This window comes from Arvicola amphibius, chromosome 2, assembly GCF_903992535.2.
Source record: "Arvicola amphibius chromosome 2, mArvAmp1.2, whole genome shotgun sequence".
Taxonomy (NCBI): domain Eukaryota; kingdom Metazoa; phylum Chordata; class Mammalia; order Rodentia; family Cricetidae; genus Arvicola; species Arvicola amphibius.
This window is the reverse complement of record NC_052048.2, coordinates 103,649,303-103,670,158: the sequence shown is the minus strand read 5'-3', so window position 1 is coordinate 103,670,158 and position 20,856 is coordinate 103,649,303. Positions and strand designations below refer to the sequence as shown.

The 20,856-nt window shown below is 47.1% G+C and overlaps 1 protein-coding gene across 1 annotated transcript in view; it reads right to left on the bottom strand.

Annotated features, from left to right (window-relative positions):
• Positions 1-20,856, bottom strand: part of Eipr1 (EARP complex and GARP complex interacting protein 1) — a 104,395-nt gene that overhangs the window by 25,614 nt on the left and 57,925 nt on the right. The window contains exon 4 of the mRNA XM_038320680.1: positions 12,517-12,673. Within this exon, the coding sequence (XP_038176608.1) occupies positions 12,517-12,673 (157 nt within the window). The remainder of the gene's footprint in view (positions 1-12,516; positions 12,674-20,856) is intronic.

Here is a 20,856-nt window from a genome sequence, read left to right as displayed (position 1 = left end):
CTCCACAGAAGTCAGTATACAAATTTCTGTAATTCTTAATATTTTTAAATTTTTATTTTATTTGTCTGGGTGTTTTGCCTACATGTATGTCTGTGTACCACATGAGTGCCTGGTAATCACAGAGGCCAGAAACGGGCATCAGATTCCCTGGAACTAGAGTTACAGGTGGTTGTGAGCTGCCAAGTGGGTACTGGGAATCAAACCCAGGTCCTCTGCAAGAACAGTAAATATTCTTAACCACTGATCCATCTCTCCAGTCCCAGGATTTCTGTGACTTTAAAATCTGGTTACTAGGGGCTGGAGAGATGGCTCAGTGGTTAAGAGCACTGCCTGCTCTTCCAAAGGTCCTGAGTTCAATTCCCAGCAACCACATGGTGGCTCACAACCATCTGTAATGAGGTCTGGTGCCCTCTTCTGGCCTGCAGACATACAGACAGAATATTGTATACATAATAAATAAATATTTAAAAAAAAATCTGGTTACTACAACATGATGGTTTTCTGGGATTTTTTCAATTGTTCACACAACTGATTTATGATAAAGCAGTAGGTATCTGGGAGAAAAACTTTTTAGCACATGCTGAAAATCAGTTCTTGGGACTGCAATTTCCAGTTTGACAAATGTGGCTGCAGCTCTTCCCACAAAGGTGTATTTCCATTTTTGGTCATAAACGTGACTCTGGCCACTGTGCTAAGAACGTCCAATTCCCCCAAAAGTGTATTTGTTGCTTTGATTTGCATTTCCTTGTCAATGAGGTGTCCGTATATCCTGTAAAGCATGAGAGGCTGCTTGCAGTTCTCCTGTGACCTTGTTCTTTATGACCCATCTCTAAAAGGCAGCCTTCACAGAAGCACTTGCTGACGTGTGAGGACTCATTCTTCACCAGTGTTTCACCGGGGTAAATTCTCAGTGAGCAGAGGCCTGAGGGGGTGAAGAATTACAGCACCAGAGAATCACCAGTCTTTCTTTTAGAATGCAATCAAATCTATTCGACTGGAAAATAAACTGTAACAAACTCACAACATTAAGTAAAATCCACAGTTTGTTCAGCAAAAATTAGAAAACCTCAAAGTCAGGAGTCACTGCATCAAATAGCCTGAGCTGGTGTCATCAAGCCTCCTCCACGAGGGCTGGATGGTGAACAACACCATGAGCAGTATGGCTTCTGGACCAGCAGAGCTCTCCCTGATGTATAAAAGCACTTACAGGAGACGCAGGCCAAACTTTGGCAGGCACAATGTAATAAAACTTTATTTACGGGAGGGCCCCAGTGAGTGGGAGGCGAATGCTGGCTGCATCATTGCCAGAGCAAAGAGATTAGCAGGACCACAGGGCTCTTCATTGGCTCATTTGACTCAGCATGCTCAGTCTTTTCTCAGTAAAAATACCCAAAGTCACCCACTTAATGTCCCTTCATGCTGCCACTGTCCCAAACATGTGGGCGCCCTCCTCATCACTGACCTTGTTGCTATCTTTAGAACAGGCATGGAATCCTCAGAATGGTGGCAACACTTCCTGTTCCACTCAGGACAACCACTGGGAGGAGTGAGCACACACGGTGTTGGTTGTCAGGCCACACTGACAGACTCTTCTGATTAGACCACAGAATACCCACCTAGGAGTTCAGAGGAAATCAAAATGGCCCAAGCTTTTGCCAAGACAGCCCAGGGATAGGTTGGCTGGCACCCTGACACAGGAGAGACAGAATGCCCGCCCTGTTCATCCCGTGTCCTCAGATTCTAACTAGAAGCACAGTCTCCAACCCTGTCTGACGAGCATCTGCATTCCCAGCCCCACAGCTCTCAGATGCCATGACAGCCTTTTCCCACGCCCTGTCCTTGATTCACAGTGCCCTCACTTCCAACAAAAGGACAAAAGGCCACCTCCCTTGGGTGAAGACCGACACGCCTCTAGTCAAAAGTCATGTGTTGGAGGAGAGAGCGCAGGTCATGGGATTTAGCAGGCCACAGGTGGAAAATACTTGTAAGGAAAAAGAAAGCTTTCTTTTCCCAAAACACTGAGTGAGGAATTTCAATGACATCATTTTTTTTTAAGAAACTGAAAGTCACAAATGATTTCCATTAGCAAGTTAAAGGCTGAGATGCAAACCCGCAAGAAAAAAATATCCCCCTGAAAGAGTACATTGAGAATAGAGAGATATGTCAGCATGATTTAACCCCAGCACTCAGGAGGCAAAGGCAGGAAGATCGTTGTGAGTTTTAGGCCAGCCTGGGCTATACAGTAGGCTCTAGGTCAGTAGGTCAGCCTAGTCTACATAATGGTGAGCTCCTGGTCAGCCTGTGCTACATAGTTAGTTCCAGGTCAGCCAGAGCTACCCTGTGAGACACTGTCTTTAAAATAAACACATATTTTGCCTGCTTGGTGACCATGTACCTACAACTGATGCCAGAAGCCTTTAACTGCAGCCTCTTGGGAAGCTAAGCCAAGGCAGGAGGGCCATGAGTTCAAGGCCTGCTTGAGCAAGGCTGGGATCTGGCTCAGTGGTACGGTACCTGCCCGACATGTGTTCTCTTCCCTATTCAGAGTCAGGGAATTAAACATGTGCTTACACATGGCATCAGCTCAGTGCTTCAGCCTTGGCTCCTTCTTCCTGTGCTGATGGTAGCAGCAGCAACTCTTGGTCACCAGAGGCATCCTTTGAAAACTCACATGCACTCCCACATACACACCCTGCATGCACCAACAACCAAGGAGCACTGTGCCTTTCTGGGACCTCAAAGGTAGCTGCAATGGACTGGGCTCTTAGGTTCTCACCTTACAACTATCTGACTTTCCTGTTCAGAGCCCAGCACCGGAAAACCCTTGGGGTCCCTCAACTGAAGTCCTCAGGTAGGGCTCAAAGCCAACTGGTCATGTCAGTTCCAGACATGGCAAAGTTGAACAAGTTTCCTGATGACTGCAGAGTTTAGGGGTGTGGATCATAGCAACATAAGGAAACTGACCAAAAAGTAACACGAATTCTTCCTCCAGGCAATCACTCCTTAGCCATCAGAACGCGGACTAAATGTTGACAGCACTAAGGTTTCGCCTCGATGTACAGGGCTTGAGATGAAGAGCACTTCTCCTAACCATGACCCATGGCTGTCTCCTGTGCACTACAGGAAGGCTGGAGTCTCAACACCACCTGTTCACCAGGAACCCTAGGTTAAAGCCCAGCAGAGGCAGGTGTGCCTTGTAATCAGGGCCAAGTGACACTTAAGGACACTGTCAGTGTTCCAGCCATTTCTACCCAGAGTGTTAGCTGAGGAGGAATCACCACAGCCATGGCAACCATCATCTCAGGGACTGGGGTCCTGGACTAACCAGAAAAGAGAAAGGGAGTGAGCACCAGCATCCGTCTCTGCTTCCTAACCCACATTCCTGACACCACAGCTACTAACTGTTCTTGTCGTGCCTTCCCTGACCACACTCTCAGACAAAGAGCCAAAACAAACCCTTCCTTCCCTAGGTTTCTGCTGTCAGATATTTTTGCCAGTTACTACAACTCCATTTATAGAAACACACCATAGAGACTGGTTCTAAGGGAAAGTAACCAACAGAGTCCAGACACTTAGTTCTTGGCTCTGTAAAGTGCAGACACTTAGCTATGTTCTGTTCTCCTGTGCATCTGGAGTCCTGGAACAGAGTGACCTTCACAGCACTTGGCTTAAGATCTCTAGAGGGTAGTCATCCACCCTAAGTCATGTAGGTGCCAACCCATGGTCCCAGGTGCTCCAGGGTCATATTGACTGTGCCACTATTGGCTCACTAGTCAATCTTTTAAATGAGAGTTGGAGGAAGCAACCAACCAGCAGGACTAAGGAAGTTCCTGGATGTTTCCTTCTAGGACAAGTCCAAAGTAGGCTTAAGGACCAGGGAGAAGAGATCAGGGATGTTGTAAGAAGAAATGACATGAAAACCACCAGTGACCATACACAAGATCCACCTCATCCAAGTCAAGGATAGAGCAGCTTCCTGCTGCCACTATCACAGTCCCAGCCCCTAATAACTAAGCCATTTTGAAGTCGGGCTTCTTGGAATCTCTGACAGTAGACTTCCAGAAAACCCTGTCATCATTGTGAGAGACTTCAACACTGTAAGAACTTTTCCAACTCACCAATTAGAATCTATAGGCAAAGCAAACACAGCACCACACAGGTGACACATAGAATGTAAACAAAGGAAAGCTGCCATCAGACAAGTATAGGCGGGGCAACCACACTAGGAGAATTCTGGGAAGAGAAAAGGCAGAGTCAGTCACCAACCAGACGCAGAGAAAGAAAGATGAGAATGCCTTCCTGATAAAAGGTACCAATCCACATGGCTAAACACAGACAAGAATTATGGGTTAATTTAAGTTGTAAGAGCTAATTAACAATAAGCCTGAGCTAATAGGCCAAACAGTTTATAATTACTATAAGCCTCTGTATGTTTCTTTGGGACTGAATGGCTGTGGAACCAGGAGGGACAGAAACTTCTATCTACAGACAAGATATGTTCCAAGTGCAAACTGATGCCCTGAGTCCCTTCCTTCAGAAAACCTTGATTCCTACAATTCACATGCAGAAGACAGACACCTCATGGAGAACACACCTGCTCCCACAAGCTTTCCTTTTGCTGTGGTCACTGCATGGGACTTCACTGGGAGGATGTGTAAGTGAGGAGCGGTTCCTCCATGATCCCCAGTGACTGCATGAACCCAGAGTGGGTCCTTCCAGACACACCCCTGTTGATGAGCTCTAACTCTTACTTTCCAGTTGTCTTTTACACTATGGCATGCACTCACAAAAGACACAGGCAGAATGGATTTTAGCTTCTTGCAGGCAGCATGGAGCTGCAACCTTGGGCAAGGCTATCAGAGCCTCTACAGAGATGCACCACCAATGATTTTTACCCATGGCCATTGCCTCTGTTGCTGTTTTATAGGTAGCCTCCCTCAGGTCATCACTGTTTATGACAGCTGTAATCCACAAAAGACAATAAAAAGGAAAATTCCGTCTTCTTGTGTATCATCACCATGAAACAGTACTATAAATAGGGAAACAGCCTATGGTTCCTGCCATCCTTTCCACTCCAAAAGAAGTTTTATTATTTTCTGTTCATAAAAATCACCCACTTGTTATCACATTCTACCAAAGAACGAGGACATAAACAACATTAAAAAGTCAAGAATACAATACAGCACGGCCAGCAGGGGTGTGCTCTGCCCCTATAGAACCATGGTGCAAAAAGCACAAACAAGGGCTGACTACACATGAACCCAATAACATTACAGCTGAGGTCCTTTGAGAACAAGGGCCACAGGAACAGAATGGTGGTTCTAATTCATCAGGTTTCATGTTCAAACAAAAAAGATACTGCTGTAGGAATTCCTACCGCCAGTAGCCTTTAAGTTACTTGCCCACTTGGGCATGGCCTCTTATACTTTTTATGCCGATGTAAAGCACATGTCCAGCCTCTTTGCTGTTCTCTGTTCCAGCAGAGGATATTGACTTGTGAATCTACCCCTAAATAAATAACCCTCTAGTATTTTCAATTCTGAGTTAGTGTGGGATTTCTTTTAAGCATCCTTCTTCATCTGGTGCCCAACGTGGGACTCGAACCCATCAACCTGAGATTAAGAGTCTCATGCTCTACCGACTGAGCTAGCCGGGCGGCCAGGACAAACAAGCAGCATGCCTCCTACAAGGCACTTTCTTTTAAGCATGTGAACCCAAAACTAATGGTTCTCCATTAGCACCTAGGGAAGGGACAGTGCCACGGCAACCCCAACACAACTGAAATCTGCAATCACCATGCATGCCCCTCCTCGCTTCCCTTGATTGTCAAGAAAGAGAAGTGGAAGGGTTGTGCAGCTATGGGGGGAGGGGGGGTATTCCATGCAGGTCCCACTGCAGGAGAAGTGGTAGCCACAGCTGCCAGGTTTTCCACATGTTACTTACTGAGTAGGGAAAGGCAAAAAAAAAAATGTGTCTATGCAAGTCAACTCTTTTAAAAATAATATTGCAAAATAAATTCAATGTAATAAACTCTTTGGATCACAGCACACAGACCTGGTTAATAAACCTCACACAAGTGCTATAAAGACTGAAAAAGCAGCTTTGAGAGCCACATGAGAAAGTCAACAAGCCCTTTTGATCTGTCTGCAGAGGTGCAGGGCCTTTATGCTGTGACATGAGGAACACTTCCAGTGACAGAGCTGTGTTGGTATGCTGCCTGGGAACTCTCTGACAGGCGAGCATGTAACTTTTGACACCAGGTGACTTGGTTATTAAAAGTCTGTTTATTCTGACATCTCACTGGGACAAACTTATGGCTCCATCAACCAAAAAAAATCCACTTGTAGGCAGACAGAAAGCCAAGGGCAAACACAGCCTGGAGGTGAGGGGAAGGTGGTTTTGTCAGACATTTTCTTCCCTTCTGGAGTGTAACATCCAGTTAACAGCTCAAGTAAAAGCTCCACAGCATGAACGCCTAGCTCAAGAGAAATGCCTTCTGCCAGCCAAAGATGGCCAGAGACTGACTGTAGCAGGGAAACCCTCTCCCACCCACCATGCGAGAGCAAAGAGGAGCTGTACACTGAGTGTGGGCATACAAACTCTCCACACCGACCCCCGGGTGCACTGCTGCCTGGAGTGGAGGAAGGCTGAGGGGTGGGCAGAGCATGAGGGGCTCTGTGCTTACAGCCTGTTCTTCAGCTACCTGAGAGCTGAACGAGCAGAGCTGGCTTGGGTCATCTTAATATAGGGAATTCAAAATCTACACCAGCTCTGGAGCTTGCCCTGAGAGTCCCCGCTTCTTTATGAAGCCATGGATGCCCAACACTCCACTTGTAGGAGTCTACCTAAGATCCAGAGAGAACACAACAAGCCCAGGGGATGCTCACCTGCCTTCTAAAGACACAGTACACTCCAAACTCCAAAGATGCTTGTTCCTAGGTCTCAGCAAGTTCAAAGGTAGCTTTTAAATTACAGTAATTTTGAAATAAAGAACAAACTGATATTGGGATGCCCCTCCGATCATCCAGGTGAGCGCTCTGTCTTCTCATCTCTCACCTCCTCAGTGTCAGGAGTGCCAGCTACAGAGAAATATCCTACACACAGGACCACCATGCCTTTAGGGTTAAAATTCTTACTGGATCTCAAGCTTCAATAACAGAACTTCACAAACACTGGCGGCCGCATCAAAGGCAACATGGCCCTAGGAGCTCGTCTTCCTGTGTATACAAGAAGACACAGTGGCAGGAGTCACGGGTGAGCTGGACAGAGGGACTTCACCAGACACCAGGTCAGCGGGAGACAGAAGATTGGATTTCTAGATAACAAGACTGATAGACGAAATTCTGCCATTTACAAGGTGCCCAGTCTGCAGCACTTGATGGCAACAGCCAGAATGGACTAGCTTCCTCCTCTCCACAGAACACAATGTATACTCTCTGTTTCCTCCCATGTTCACACTCAGTTCAGAAAACAACCAATAGAAACATACTCTTAAAACACTTTACATATGTAACGGAAACAAGAACTAAAGTTTGGGGAGAATATGAATCTCTCTTTGATGTGAACAATGACCTATACTTTCTACACTGTATTTCAGACTTCTGTACTATGACTCTTCTCGGGAAAAACTGTCTGTACACTGGATTTTAATATCTAACTTTTCTAACACTCATCTGGAGCGAAGACAATGACACATTCCTTTGACAGTGGTTACTGAGGAAACACCGACGGATTTCAGACTGCCCTCTGGCATTGCAGAGCTGTCCTTTTCCTGCACAAAGCACACAGCACTCTAAAGGACAAGTGTGATATTGGTAAGTAGTTGGGAATCAGCTCGTACGCATCTGCTTATGAACTGCAGTGACACTGGGGTGACTCTTCTAACAACGTGGTCAATCTAACAATTGCCTGCGGTGATCACTGACTGACCTCTGAAAGCCTCAGGTGTGTTCCCTTCCCTCAAGCAGCTGTGCAGGACTTAGGAGAACTATCAACTCACTCCTTACAATATTCATCCTATGCCGATGCCCACTGTTCCTCACATAAACCAAAAGAAGAGAAGGAAAGAGATGCAGGGCCAGGTCTTCTACGCCTGACAAACACTCTGGATCCCCTCCCTCTTCTCTCAACACCACTCCTGCCCTTTACTTCCTAATCACCATCTTGCTACGCACACCAGTCCTCCCAGGTGTCCTGCATGCTCGGCCTGGCTGGCATTTCAGTGTGATATTTACTCTATCTGTATGGGAGGGTGTTTCTTCTTCAGCAGCTGGCTCAGGAAGCAGGGGTCAGTTAGCTGTGCAATGCCAGTCACTCAGAATGCTGCCAGAAAAAAAGCCTGCATGGAGTTGCATGCTTAATACTGATACCTACATAATTCAGATCCTGGATGCAAGAGTTGAGAAGATGCCGCAGTGGGCTGCACTTATCCTACACATCTCCAAAGCTTCTGACGGCTAATAAACCAAGCTCTCCTATGAAGGAGATCTTCATCACTCAAGAGAGTGCTTCACAGGACTACTTCAAGGGGCGCACACAACATGACGTGGTGAGTTTTGTATTGTTTTGGCTTTTCAGCTGTTGGCCAAAGTGCTCACTACCAAGTGGCTGGAGGCCTCTTGGTCATCGAAAGGAGATGAGAGTGGCAGAATGAGCCTGCTGTGGCCAATCACAAACTCGTGATGATGCTGCTGCATTATATGACTCTTGGAAAGTCATCACCTCTTTCCTTTCTCACAAGCTGGGATCCAGAAAACCACCCATTTATTGGGATCCCTGAAGATGATGGGGTACACCAGCTGGGCAGATACCCAATGCATTCAAGCATGGTGGTCCAGAGTTAATGCACCCACTCCACACTAAAATATCACATAAGCATAAGTCTAGTCACCAACTCAAGGAGAACTACATGGAACATACAAGGCAGAATTCAGAATGATCATCCTTAAGCTGGGGAGATGGTTCAGTGTTTAAGAGCACTGGCTTCTCCTGCAGATGACTCAAACTCTATTCTTAGAACCGCACAGTGGCTCACACCATCTGCAACTCCAGTTTCAGTGAGTCCTCTTCTGCCCTCTTCCTGTGGACACCAGGCACACATGTGATACAAAGACATGTGTGCAGGCAAAATATTCATCACACTAAATCATGAATAATAAGAAAGTAGATAGTCCTCATCTACTCTTACAGGGTAAAAGTGTGTAATGGACTCAGAAATGTGACGCTGCTGGTCACCTCTTCTGGTCTCCATTCTCACACTAGTGACAAGGTAGAATTCTGCTCGTTATACTATGTAGATCCCTGCTATCCAAATGCAGCTGCACACAGTCTGATATTTCACAGTGTGTGACACACTAAAAATGGTCAAAATGTCACAGCAGACTGGCAATATCTGGCCAAAACACCCCCTAGTGATGGATCCACATCCATTCAGAGGCTGCCTGTCTGCTAACTTGCCTCCCCACAAAGGAATGAAACTGGGTAGCCTCCAATCCTTTGCTGGGAAAGAAACACAGGGACTATTTCTCTCACAGATCACTTGTCCAGTTGCCTCAGCCAGAACAGATGGAAGGTCCATTCCATGCAAAGGCACCAGGAAGGAGGGTCTTCATTCACTCTGGACAGCACTTAGTGTCAGGAGATCCTACTAACTTAGAGCTGGAAAGGATACATCCCACAAACACCCAACCCATGGGGAAAAAAAGAAGACCATAGTGAGAATGTGGTAGACTGTTGGCTCTGGACCTGAAGTTCCAGGGCTCTCTGCCTCCTCCAGGGCAACAGCAAGCCACCTATGAATCTTAATGGGGACAAGAAACATTCTAGAAAAGGTAGTGGGGCCTCCCCTAAAGCCTGTCGTGTTGTATCTGCTTTCCACTGGAGGATGTGAGTGCATTGGAAGTCTATTCTGATGAGGTTAAGATTCCTAACACCTGAAACAACAGCCAGACCCCAAGTGATGATAGATGCTGATGTTCACGTGGCTGGGAAGCAAACAGGCTTCTGCTACAAATCCAGCAGTCCTCGAAGAAGTCAGCAGACCTCTGCACTCTGCTTCACTCCCCAGGCTACAGAACACTGGCAGGGCCTCTCACGGGATCAGTGGAGAAAGGACGCTGACTCAGTGGCTGTGTCATACACTTGCAATGATTCATGCCCAGTCTCGGAGTCCAGTGCTGTCCACGGTGCTGAAGACACAGCCTTATCCCTGGCTAAGCAGAGCATGAGGAGAGCATGAGTGTAAGCAGGGGCAGAGAACACTGGCTGGAACTGGTTGCTGGGAAGAAGACAGCATAGAAGTGACGATGCCATGTCATGGGGAGAGTGGAGCGCAGGACCTCTCCGGAGCGGAGGCGGAGTCAGAAAGTTACTAGCAACAGTTACTGGTCGCCTGACAACTCCATTAAGTTCAGCATGGAGCCTCTGTCCCAACAGTGCAGAGAAAGTGGGGGCTGAGGGACATTATCAGCCCTCATTACTTTACCATAAAAGTCATTATTTTTAAAGTAAGTACCATGCTTCCATGTCAAAGTCCTGCCACATAACTTTCAGTAACTCTAAGATGGCATTTCCATTCAAAGAGCTTGCTTCCAATGATGGGGTACTGGGAATGGAACTCCCACACATAGTCACAGGCTTGTTGTGAAACCCCCAGGGATAGTGCAGTCACTAGTGTTCTAAAAATCATGCAGATACCATAGGAATTCAAGAAAGAAGGGTGCTCAGAGTTCCCAGGACATTCCTACAACAGCTGGTGGAGCTATAATTATTTTAAAGTAAGACTCAAAACAAGCAAACGTGAAAAAAAAATGCACAACACACTGGAACACTAAGAAGCTGAGATACTCTGAACAACAACAGAAAGGTCACAACCAAGAGCACTCCAGGTGAATCTGAGGACAGTCACCAACATGAGCCACACAGACTGAGTCAGCCTTTGTAGAGTGCACACGGGCAGAGGGCACCTGAGCATGCACCCTGATGCCCAGTCTCCTACAGTGCACACAGCTGTGGCATGTCCTTCTGGTGGTGTGTGACAAGAGTGCCAGCATGCCGGTAGTCAAGGGAGCAACCTTTAGGCCTCTCACTCTCAGGCAAGCTGGGAACCGTCTGGATAGGACTATCCCTCTAAGCAATGGCTTACCTGCCATGGGATCCTCTGTCTGCCCTCCATTGCCGCTGTGCTTCTGGATGTATGCATATACCTGGCACCCATGTCCACACACCGAGGCCTAATCAGGGAACGCTATCGCTGTGTGACATGAACTCTGCGAGACTCTACTTAGGCAGTGGAGTGACAGCGCAGACGTGCTCACTCCTGTAGCTCAAGGACTCTTTGGTTTTCCTTCGCCTGGGAGACTGAGGTGGCACCCACACTTAGAGCTCCTCTGGATAAGCAAGTGGCCAGTGGCCAAGTAGAAACATACCAGCCATGAAAACCAATTCCCTGGAGCTAGCATTGAAGCCACCAGAGCCCCACACAGCTTGACTGTGGCTGATAGTGACAGACTGGTCCCACAGTGACCAGTTCCAAGTGATACCTCCAGGTGAGTCCCTCTTTGGTTCTCTAACAAACAGGACTCGCTGCTTCATGTTGAGACACAGTACACACTCATGACAGGTCCAGGGTGTGATACAGCCCATCCTGTCATGGGAGACTGTTAAGTTCTAGGTCTCCCCTAGGGACCATGACTCCTCAAAGCCAGGTCTCTTGACACTCACCCATCATCCTTGGAGCCTGGCAGGGTGGCTACTTAATACACTTTGCTGGATTGGATTTAATCAGGTGAGCTGACTGACTGCAGAGCATCCATGCCTCCTTACAGGCATGTACATGCACACACAGGCACACATGTGCACAGGCACTGACACCGGAGTGTACGATATCAAGTAAAGCAACAGCGCTGGGAACAGCCATAGCAGCATCATGCCATGAAGTCTGAAGCCATGGTGTCTCAATTCCATCACATCAGCCATTGGCCACTGTGTGGAGGCCCTGGGTAGATAAAGCCAACTTCTAACCACACAGAGCCAACTTCTAACCAGCTCCTGCCCAGGAGCCCCACAAGTGATAGTCACAGCTCTTCATCTCTGTACATGCCACAGTATTGATAAGAAACCAAAAAAAAGGACAGAGACATAGAGGGACCTGGGGATGTCACCTGGCACACCCGTCCCTCCTCAGGAGCCCACAGGAAGAGTAACCTGCATACTTTCAAGCTGAGGTGGTAGGTGATTGTTAAATGTTTCATCTATTATCCAGTTAGGTGATTTGGAAAAGGGAAATGGTGGGACATGTGCTCTTCCCCATAGCTGGGTGGAGGGATTCTGCAACCATGGGTAACCTAGGAAATACCAGGACTAGAAGTGACAGCCGAGGACAAACATCTAAGAGAAAGAGTATAGGAAGAAGGGAGCAAAGGGGGAGAAACTGGACGAAGTCAAGGGGGCTGTGCACACACAGCACCTGAGCAGCCTCCAGGCTTCTTCCCGTGTATGAAATATGTAGCATCCTACCAGGCCACGTTGCTGTGGGCCCCATTGTCAAGGTGACAGAGCAGCTCCAGGGTCTGCGCAGTGCTTGCGGGGTCGTCGGGGGACTCGTGGCTACCGGATTCTAATTCCTTGGGCATCCTCCATACAGCTGCACACGCCTGGACTCGACTGTCTGAAGCTAAGCAAAAGGAAAAATGTCAGCAGGGCTCAGCCCCATATACACTCAACACACATGTCTGCAAGCAGGGCACGTTGTTCCCTAAAATACTAACGTGCAGGTAGCAGTCAGTCCAACCTGAGCAGCCAGCAGAGCAAGGCAGAGTCAATATCAGCAACAGAAAGCCCACCATTCCTGGTTTATAAACCATCATTCTGCCTTATAGAATTTAACCTCCTCGAATAAAGTTTCACCCTGTTCTTTGACAGTGGTTTTTGAGAAAGGGAACAAGATGGGGACACTGCCATAACTGTCAGGCCCATGCTTGGGGACTCTACTCACAGCTTCTTCATGAGATCATAAACAGATGCCAAACACTGAGATATTCTTCATTAGTCAAATGCTCTGTCTCAGTTTGTCTGAAACAGTCAGTGTCTGGGTCCAAAGGACAGGGCCATTAAGAAGTGCTACAAGATGCAATCTACGTGTGTTCCTCCTGACAAGCTAGCATGTGGGAGGAGAGCAGCCATTGTGGAGGTCAGAAGACATTTTGCAGGAACTGAGTTTCCCCTTCCACTCTGTGAGTTCCGGGGATTGAATTCAGGTCTCAGGCATGATGGCCAGTGCCTTTCCCCACTGAGACTTCTCTCCAGGCCTTCAATAGATCCTTGTGCATACACACACAATAAGTAATTAAGTAAATGAACCACTAAGTTCAGCTGATTATATCACAAATCTAAGTATCGAAACAACAGGCAAGATAGCAGGTGCCATAGTTCCTGCTTATGACCCCAGCACTTATAAAGTAGGAGGAGGAAGACTACAAAGTTCACAATTTGCTGTGCTACATAGTGAGATTCTTCCTCAAAACAGGGAGAAAGAAGAGGGAGAGGAAGGACAGAGAAAGGAAGGAGGGTGGGAGACAGGAGAGCTACCTGCTTGATAATAAGAATCTAGAAGGAATTGCAAGATATCATGGGGCATCACTCTCAGTAATACAGATGCAAAAATGATAATATATAAAGCTTGATGGTGTATACAAAAAATAGCAATGTCTCAAGGAAATGAGGTTGGGCCAGCAAAACAGCTTAAAGGGAAAGGTTCTTGCCTCCAAGTCTGGCAACCTGAGCTCAATCCTCAGAATCCACAAAGTGGAAGAAAACAATCAGCTTCTGCAAGCTAGCCTCTGACCTCCAGATGCACTCCCTGGCTTAAGTGTTGCACCAACACACTTAAATCAGTGGATGGATGAAATCATTAAAAATACAAACAAGGGGAAAAAAGGTTGATTCTACACTAAGCAACCTAACTCATCACATTAACAAGCTAAAGGGGAAAAAGCATGATCACCAAAACTGCAGAAACAGTCAATACAATTCAGTCTTGGCTTTGGTAACACTCTGAAGACTAGGAATAGAAGAAAATTTACTCCGAGGGGAGGGAAGGGAGAGAGGAGAGAAGATGGAAGGGGATGGGGGAGGAGAGAGATGGAAACAAAAGAAAAGTCCTACAGCAAATGTAAGTGTTGTGGATGAAGTGTGACGCTGCCTCTGAGGATGAGGAGAGGCAGCTTTGCACTGCCAAGGCCACTTAACATTGTGCTAAAAGGAGAGCTACTTCATCTGTGCAGCAGGAAAAAAGTAAAAAGTGAAGAGCAAGAAAAGAAGAAATCACACTGATGTTGCTTGCTAGAAATTGAGTCTGCATCATGCTACTGGAAGCAAAGCAGCTAACAGCGCCGTGAAACACGGCTGCCTATCTACTCATCATCAGCAACAAGAGGAAGCGGGCACGTGGGCTGGAGAGGTGGCTCAGTGGTGAAGAGCAGCATGGCACTCTTCCAGGGGACCTGAGCTCCGGGCCCAGCACCTCTGTCAGGCAGCTCACAAACACCTGGACCTCTAGCCTCCATGTGCACATACCCACACAGTCAAACGCACATACACAGGATTAAATAATAAAAAACCTTTTTAAAGGCATTAAAAAGTTTAGTAACAAATAATTCTTAACTAAAAATATGTAAGTGTGTATATTTAAACAAATTAACACTGACAGAAAAAAATCAAAGACATAAACAAGTGGTGGGACACACCGTGTCCGCGGACAGGAAGCTCACTCCCACTGTGAAGAACCCATGGGGTGGGACACACCGTGTCCGCGGACAGGAAGCTCACTCCCACTGTGAAGAACCCACGGGGTGGGACACATCGTGTCCGCGGACAGGAAGCTCACTCCCACTGTGAAGAACCCACGGGGTGGGACACACCGTGTCCGTGGGCGGGAAGCTCACTCCCACTGTGGAAGAACTCACGGGGTGGGACACACCGTGTCCGCGGACAGGAAGCTCACTCCCACTGTGAAGAACCCACGGGGTGGGATACACCGTGTCCGTGGGCGGGAAGCTCACTCCCACTGTGGAAGAACTCACGGGGTGGGACACACCGTGTCCGTGGACAGGAAGCTCACTCCCACTGTGAAGAACCCACGGGGTGGGACACACCGTGTCCGTGGACAGGAAGCTCACTCCCACTGTGAAGAACCCACGGGGTGGGGCACACCGTGTCCGTGGGCGGGAAGCTCACTCCCACTGTGAAGAACCCACAGGGTGGGAATCAGAAGCCTGCACGAGAATGTACATGCCCTGGTTACCCAACAGTTGTGATTCCCAAGTCCGATGTCAGTTTCTGTGAGTACAGATGGGCAAGTGGTCCAGAGAAGGACAAGCCTCCACAAAGGGGCCCTTGCCAAGACAATCACTTGATGGTCAACAAAAATCCCACCTTTCAACAAATTATGCTGGGTCGCTTTTGTATCCATATGAAAAGGCCAACTTTCACCCTACCCACAACGGTCTCAAACACCAAGGGCAAATGATGATTGAAGATGAAGGTATAAGAGGAGCCAGGACAGCAGCGCTCTTCTACAGCAGCGGTGTGTCAGCCACTAGGGACAAGATGGACAACAAACAACACTAAAATTAAAAACATCTGCTCACTGAAACGCACTATGATCTGGGCTTCATCAAAATAAAATCCAGCTCTACTTAAAAAAAGAAGCAAACCAGGAAGAAACGTTATAATACATATAACTCACTAAGAGCTGTATCCAGAAGTTATAAAGAGCCTGTCAACTTGATAATAAAACAAAGAGCACGTTTTTTAAAATGGGTGGCAGACTGAAAAGACACTTTAGCAATGAAGATGTATAAGTGGTCAGCATGTTCCAGGAATGATGCACAATATCTTCAGTAATTAGGGAAATGAAAAATAAAATTGAAGGGAGACACACCACACTCAGCAGGGCGCCAAACGCCCAACCCCCAAAAAATAGAACTCTGGGTGTGAGTAGTGGAAAAACCAGCTGTCCCGCGGGTTGAAGGGCGAGAAAACAGTACACACACTTCCAAAAACGCCAGACGACCCCAGAACGCCCATCTTAGAAGAGCCTGCTCAGGCTCTGTGCAGCTTCCAGCTCTGGCAGTCAAGCCTGCCCCCGCCCCACATGAGTGCCCGTGTGTAGACTGCTGCAGCCAGGGTCAGAGAAGGCATGAGCACAGCGATGGACTGAAAGAGAGCTGAGGGGATGCAATGAGGTGGCACTACAGGAACATACAGACATGAATCCAGCTGCCTAACATGAATGAACATGTATATGTGTGCAGAGATACACTGGAAACAGCAAGAGTGGGTGAACAAGAGGAAGCTGATAGAACGCCATCTTTAACCAGGCCCAGCTTGGCCAGTTTCAAACTCAATCCCACTGACAGCCCAGGCAGCAGCCCAGGGGTGAGGGCCCGCAGCCTAGAACAAGCACAACACTGTAACAGTCACTCCAGGCCACAGCAAGGAAGCACCTGCTGCCGTTTGCTTGAGTGGCTGATCACTGGACAAAGAGTAACACACACCTAGATATGGCAAGGCTGCCTAGTCAGGTGTGTGCGCATTACTACCACCTGAGATCTAAGGCATCATGTCATCATGGAGATATTTGGGGACCAAATGTCAAATAAAGCCCTGGACTGTAGTTACAGAAGGTCCTCCAGGTATGTGCCACTCTGTGACATCTCCAAGGTCCATACATACAAAATCAGACTGGAAGGACAGGCAACTTAGAGGATGTCCATGTTCCAACTGTGGCCTGTGCATGCCCAGAAGCTTCTGAACTACCCCCTCCCCCCATTTTGCCAGAGGGTGGTAGCAAGTAGCCTACTCCCTCCCAGAAAAACAAAAGGGAAGCTAAAAACAGAGGGACACTGAAACCATGAAAAGCAGAACTGTGTCTGCTCCCCTATGCCCATTGGGACACAGCACGAGGCTGACAGAGAACCCCCACAGGACATACACTGACCAGTGTTGGTGACATCATGCTGACTAGGCAGGAGGACAGTGAAGAAGGCCTCAGCCAGGAGCAGGAGATGCAGCCATCCAGAGTCCAGGGCCTGGCACACTGTTCTGTCCTCAAGCCATGAAAGCAGAAGTGGCACACACGCAAGGGCATGGCCAATGGCTTGGATGGCTGGTCAGTAGACTAAAATGAAAGATACACCACAAAAGAGGACTAGACATCCACCTGGTATCCAGACCACCACTGTATCTGACACCTACGCCAGGCATGAGTTTGCCCTGAGCTCTGAGCTAGTCAGTGCATCCATGCCGCGGGCACTGTTACACACACAGAATCTGACCAGGAAGCCCTGACTACTGAGTATGCAGACCGACCCGGAATCATAGGAGCCACTGTCCTCATCACACCATCTCCCCAAAGACCGCCGGGCTCTACGAAGGGAAACCCAGCACAGCCTGTGCCCAGCAAGTGGCAGTGACAATGTAAGGTCTTTATTTTTACTTATCGGAAACTGCATGTATTTATGATAGACATTATTATGTTCTAAATTGTGTAAGTACTGAGATGACAAAATGGAACTAAATTAATATAATCATTACCTTATAACATCCAAACACTACTCCCTTACAATTTTCAGGTAAACAACAGACTTCTGGAACCATGAACTTATTCCGCTTGTCTCGGTGAAATTTGTATCTTTAGACCACCATTCTCAGTTAGCCCCACTGGAGCCCTGGTTAACCACCATTCCCTCTGCCTCTATGATTGGATGAAGTAGGGTAATACAGAATTGTTCTGTGCTTGGCTTCTTAACACTCAGCACAACACTTGCCACACTCACTCCAGGTCTCATCAGTTAGAATCTGCCTCTTTCCCAGGCTAAGTGGCATTCCAATGTGTATATCCTACCCTGCAGCCACCCACACCTCCTCCATCCCAACTCACTTCATAGCACAAGCCCTACTGCCCACCCTCACCTCCCCTACAGCTTCATTTTCCATTTCTTGTGAGCACTTTCCTAGTGCCCTGGCCTCTCTGCACACTCTCACAGAAATATACATGCATGGCAATTAGGAGAGCTGAGTGTGATGCACACACCTTTAATCTCAGCACTCAGGAGGCAGAAGCAGACTGATCTCTGAGTTGGAGGCCAGCCGGGTCTACAGAGCTAGCTCCAAGACAGCAGAGGAAATAAAGCAAAGAAAGGGCCAGAGAGATGTCACAGCAGGTAAAGTCACTTGCTATATAAGCCCACAGTTTCAAGTTTGACCCCCAAAACCCACAGTGAAAGGACAAACTCCGGGGAAGTTTCTTCTGACTTCCAGCAGCATACTGTAGCACACATGCACCACACTCACGCTCTCTCACACACAATAAGTGAAATCTGATTTTAAATTTCAAAACCTTACGGACATGCATGAGACACACCACGTGATATTTCCTTCCTACGCCCAGTTATCTCACTGAATGCACTTTCCATTTCCATCTATTTCCCTCAGATTGTCAAAGGAAAGTAAACACTTCTAATATTGTTAACTGCCATTCCTCGGCATGGATTCTACCTTGCTTGACTTTGAACTCTTGTTGCCTGAGTTGCTCACTGAGTCTCAACCAAAATCCTTCAAAGAGGGTCTGAAGAAGCAGTTCAGCAGACAAGAGCACTTGTTGCTCTTGCAGAGGACCTGGTTTGGTTTCCAGCACCCACATCAGGTAACTTACAACTACTCCAGCTCCTGGAGATCAGACACCCTCTTCTGACCTGAAAGATATACACATAGTATACACACATACACAGACACTAGACAGACAGACAGACAGACACAGACACACACACAATACACACACACATGTTTATTTGTTTTTTAAGAGAAAAATCACTCAAAATGTTGGCTTGGGGTTAGGATAGGATTTTCAACTATTTTTAAAAACCCTGAGCCCACATCTACAGTTTTGTGCTGTGTACTTTTTTCAATATTGTTTTCTCAGCATTGATCATGATAATCATGGAACTAAATTAGTGGTCATCTCCAAAGAAGACTGAAGATGCCCCACACCCTGTAGTGTCAGCTGAGAGCATAAGCACATCCATCTCCTATGGGAACTTCCCTTTATCTGTAATGAATACTAAGATATATGCACACCAAGGAATTGTTTTAGATAGATTTCTTTAGGAACTGATTATGTTTGGTATGCATAACTATTTTATATGTCAGGTAGTAAAAATATTTCTCAGGCAAAAAACAAAGGGGGTGCCACTAGGCATGGTAGCATATGCCTTTAAACCCAGCACTAGGGAGGCAGAGACAGGAAGATTTCTGTGAGTTCGAGCCCAGCCTGGTCTACAAAATGAGTTCCAGGACATCCATGGCTGTTACACAAAGAAACCCTGACTCAAAGAAGAAGAAAATAAAGGGAGGGGTGTGGAATCAAGTAGAAAGGTTCAGCAACCCGCTCCAGATGAAGAGAAACAGCAAACCAGTTAGCTGAGACTGCTGGGAGATGGCTGGGCGAGGGCAGCCCAAGTGCCCCCATCCCAAAGTCTGACCAATTGGCTTGTACAGTGGACACAAGCGAACCTCACCAGACACTTTGTAAAAGGCTGCAAATCAGCACCTGACTGTGGCCCTGAAAACATTCACAGCAGTGATGCTGTACAGACTGAGCAGGGTTAGGATATATGTATACACATATACACATGTAATAATAATTAATAAAAAAGAGGACAACAATTTGAAAGAGCAGTGAGGGGGGGTATGGAAGGGTTTGAAGGGAGAAATGATGTAATTACAATCTCAAAAATAAAAGGAAAAATATTCCAAATCAATATATTTTTCTAAAAATTGGTAAGTAAAAAGCAGAATGGATTGTCAAGTATATGCAAATTTATTTTGATATCTGAAAGATTACAATTTCTGTTCCAAAGCTTACACTGAAATTTTAATGGGTTCAAGAATGTCCAAAATTACCCAGAAAACGGTGTTAACGCAAGAATGCACCAGGGAGACCAGAAAGCTGCAAGTGTCTCACTCAGGCAGCAACTGCCCACACCGTGGCCTTAGAGACAAAACCAGCTAATAAGAACTGTGGTGCCAGTCCAGGGAATATGGTAGGTACTACCAGAAACTCTCCATTCTCAGGAACAGATAAAATCTAAGGTAAACAGAGCTAACAAGAAACACAGGAGGTATGCCAAGGAGACACACAAATTGGTTCTGAGACTCTGAGGATTTCCATAGCTGCCTGCATCTCAGCAGAGCAGTCAGCGCACATCCAGGGGATATCAAAGAAGCAGAGGGACTTTCAAGAAGGAACACTCACCTTTAGAAGCAATGGGCTCTAATAACCAGGGAGGCATTCAGCTTTCATCTCTATTGTAACACTTGCCTGAAATAAGGTCCTATGATGTAACCACCTGGGCAAATTAGCATTACCATGACTAGGAGCCTATAGAGGGCACCAAGCACAAACCCTGTATTAAACAAAACCTGTGGCATGGTACGAGAGACAAGGTCTATATGCAACCAAGACAGCACACCAGGTACAGACTCTGTATAGGAGCAGGCCACAGTACAAGAAACAAGATCTGCACACAACCAAAACAGGGCACCAGGCACAGCCTCTATACAGCTAAGACAGGGCACCAGGCACAGCCTCTGTATACAGCTAAAGCCAGGGCACAAGGCACAGCCTCTGTATACAGCTAAGACAGGGCACCAGGCACAGCCTCTGTAGACAAGCAAATCACGACACCGCTGCACACACCAACCCTGCTCATGCTGGCACAGAGCTAGAGAGCCACAAGACAGCTAATCTAGAAAGGAATCTAACTGTTACCAATGGCCTGGCCTCTCCATTTTAGC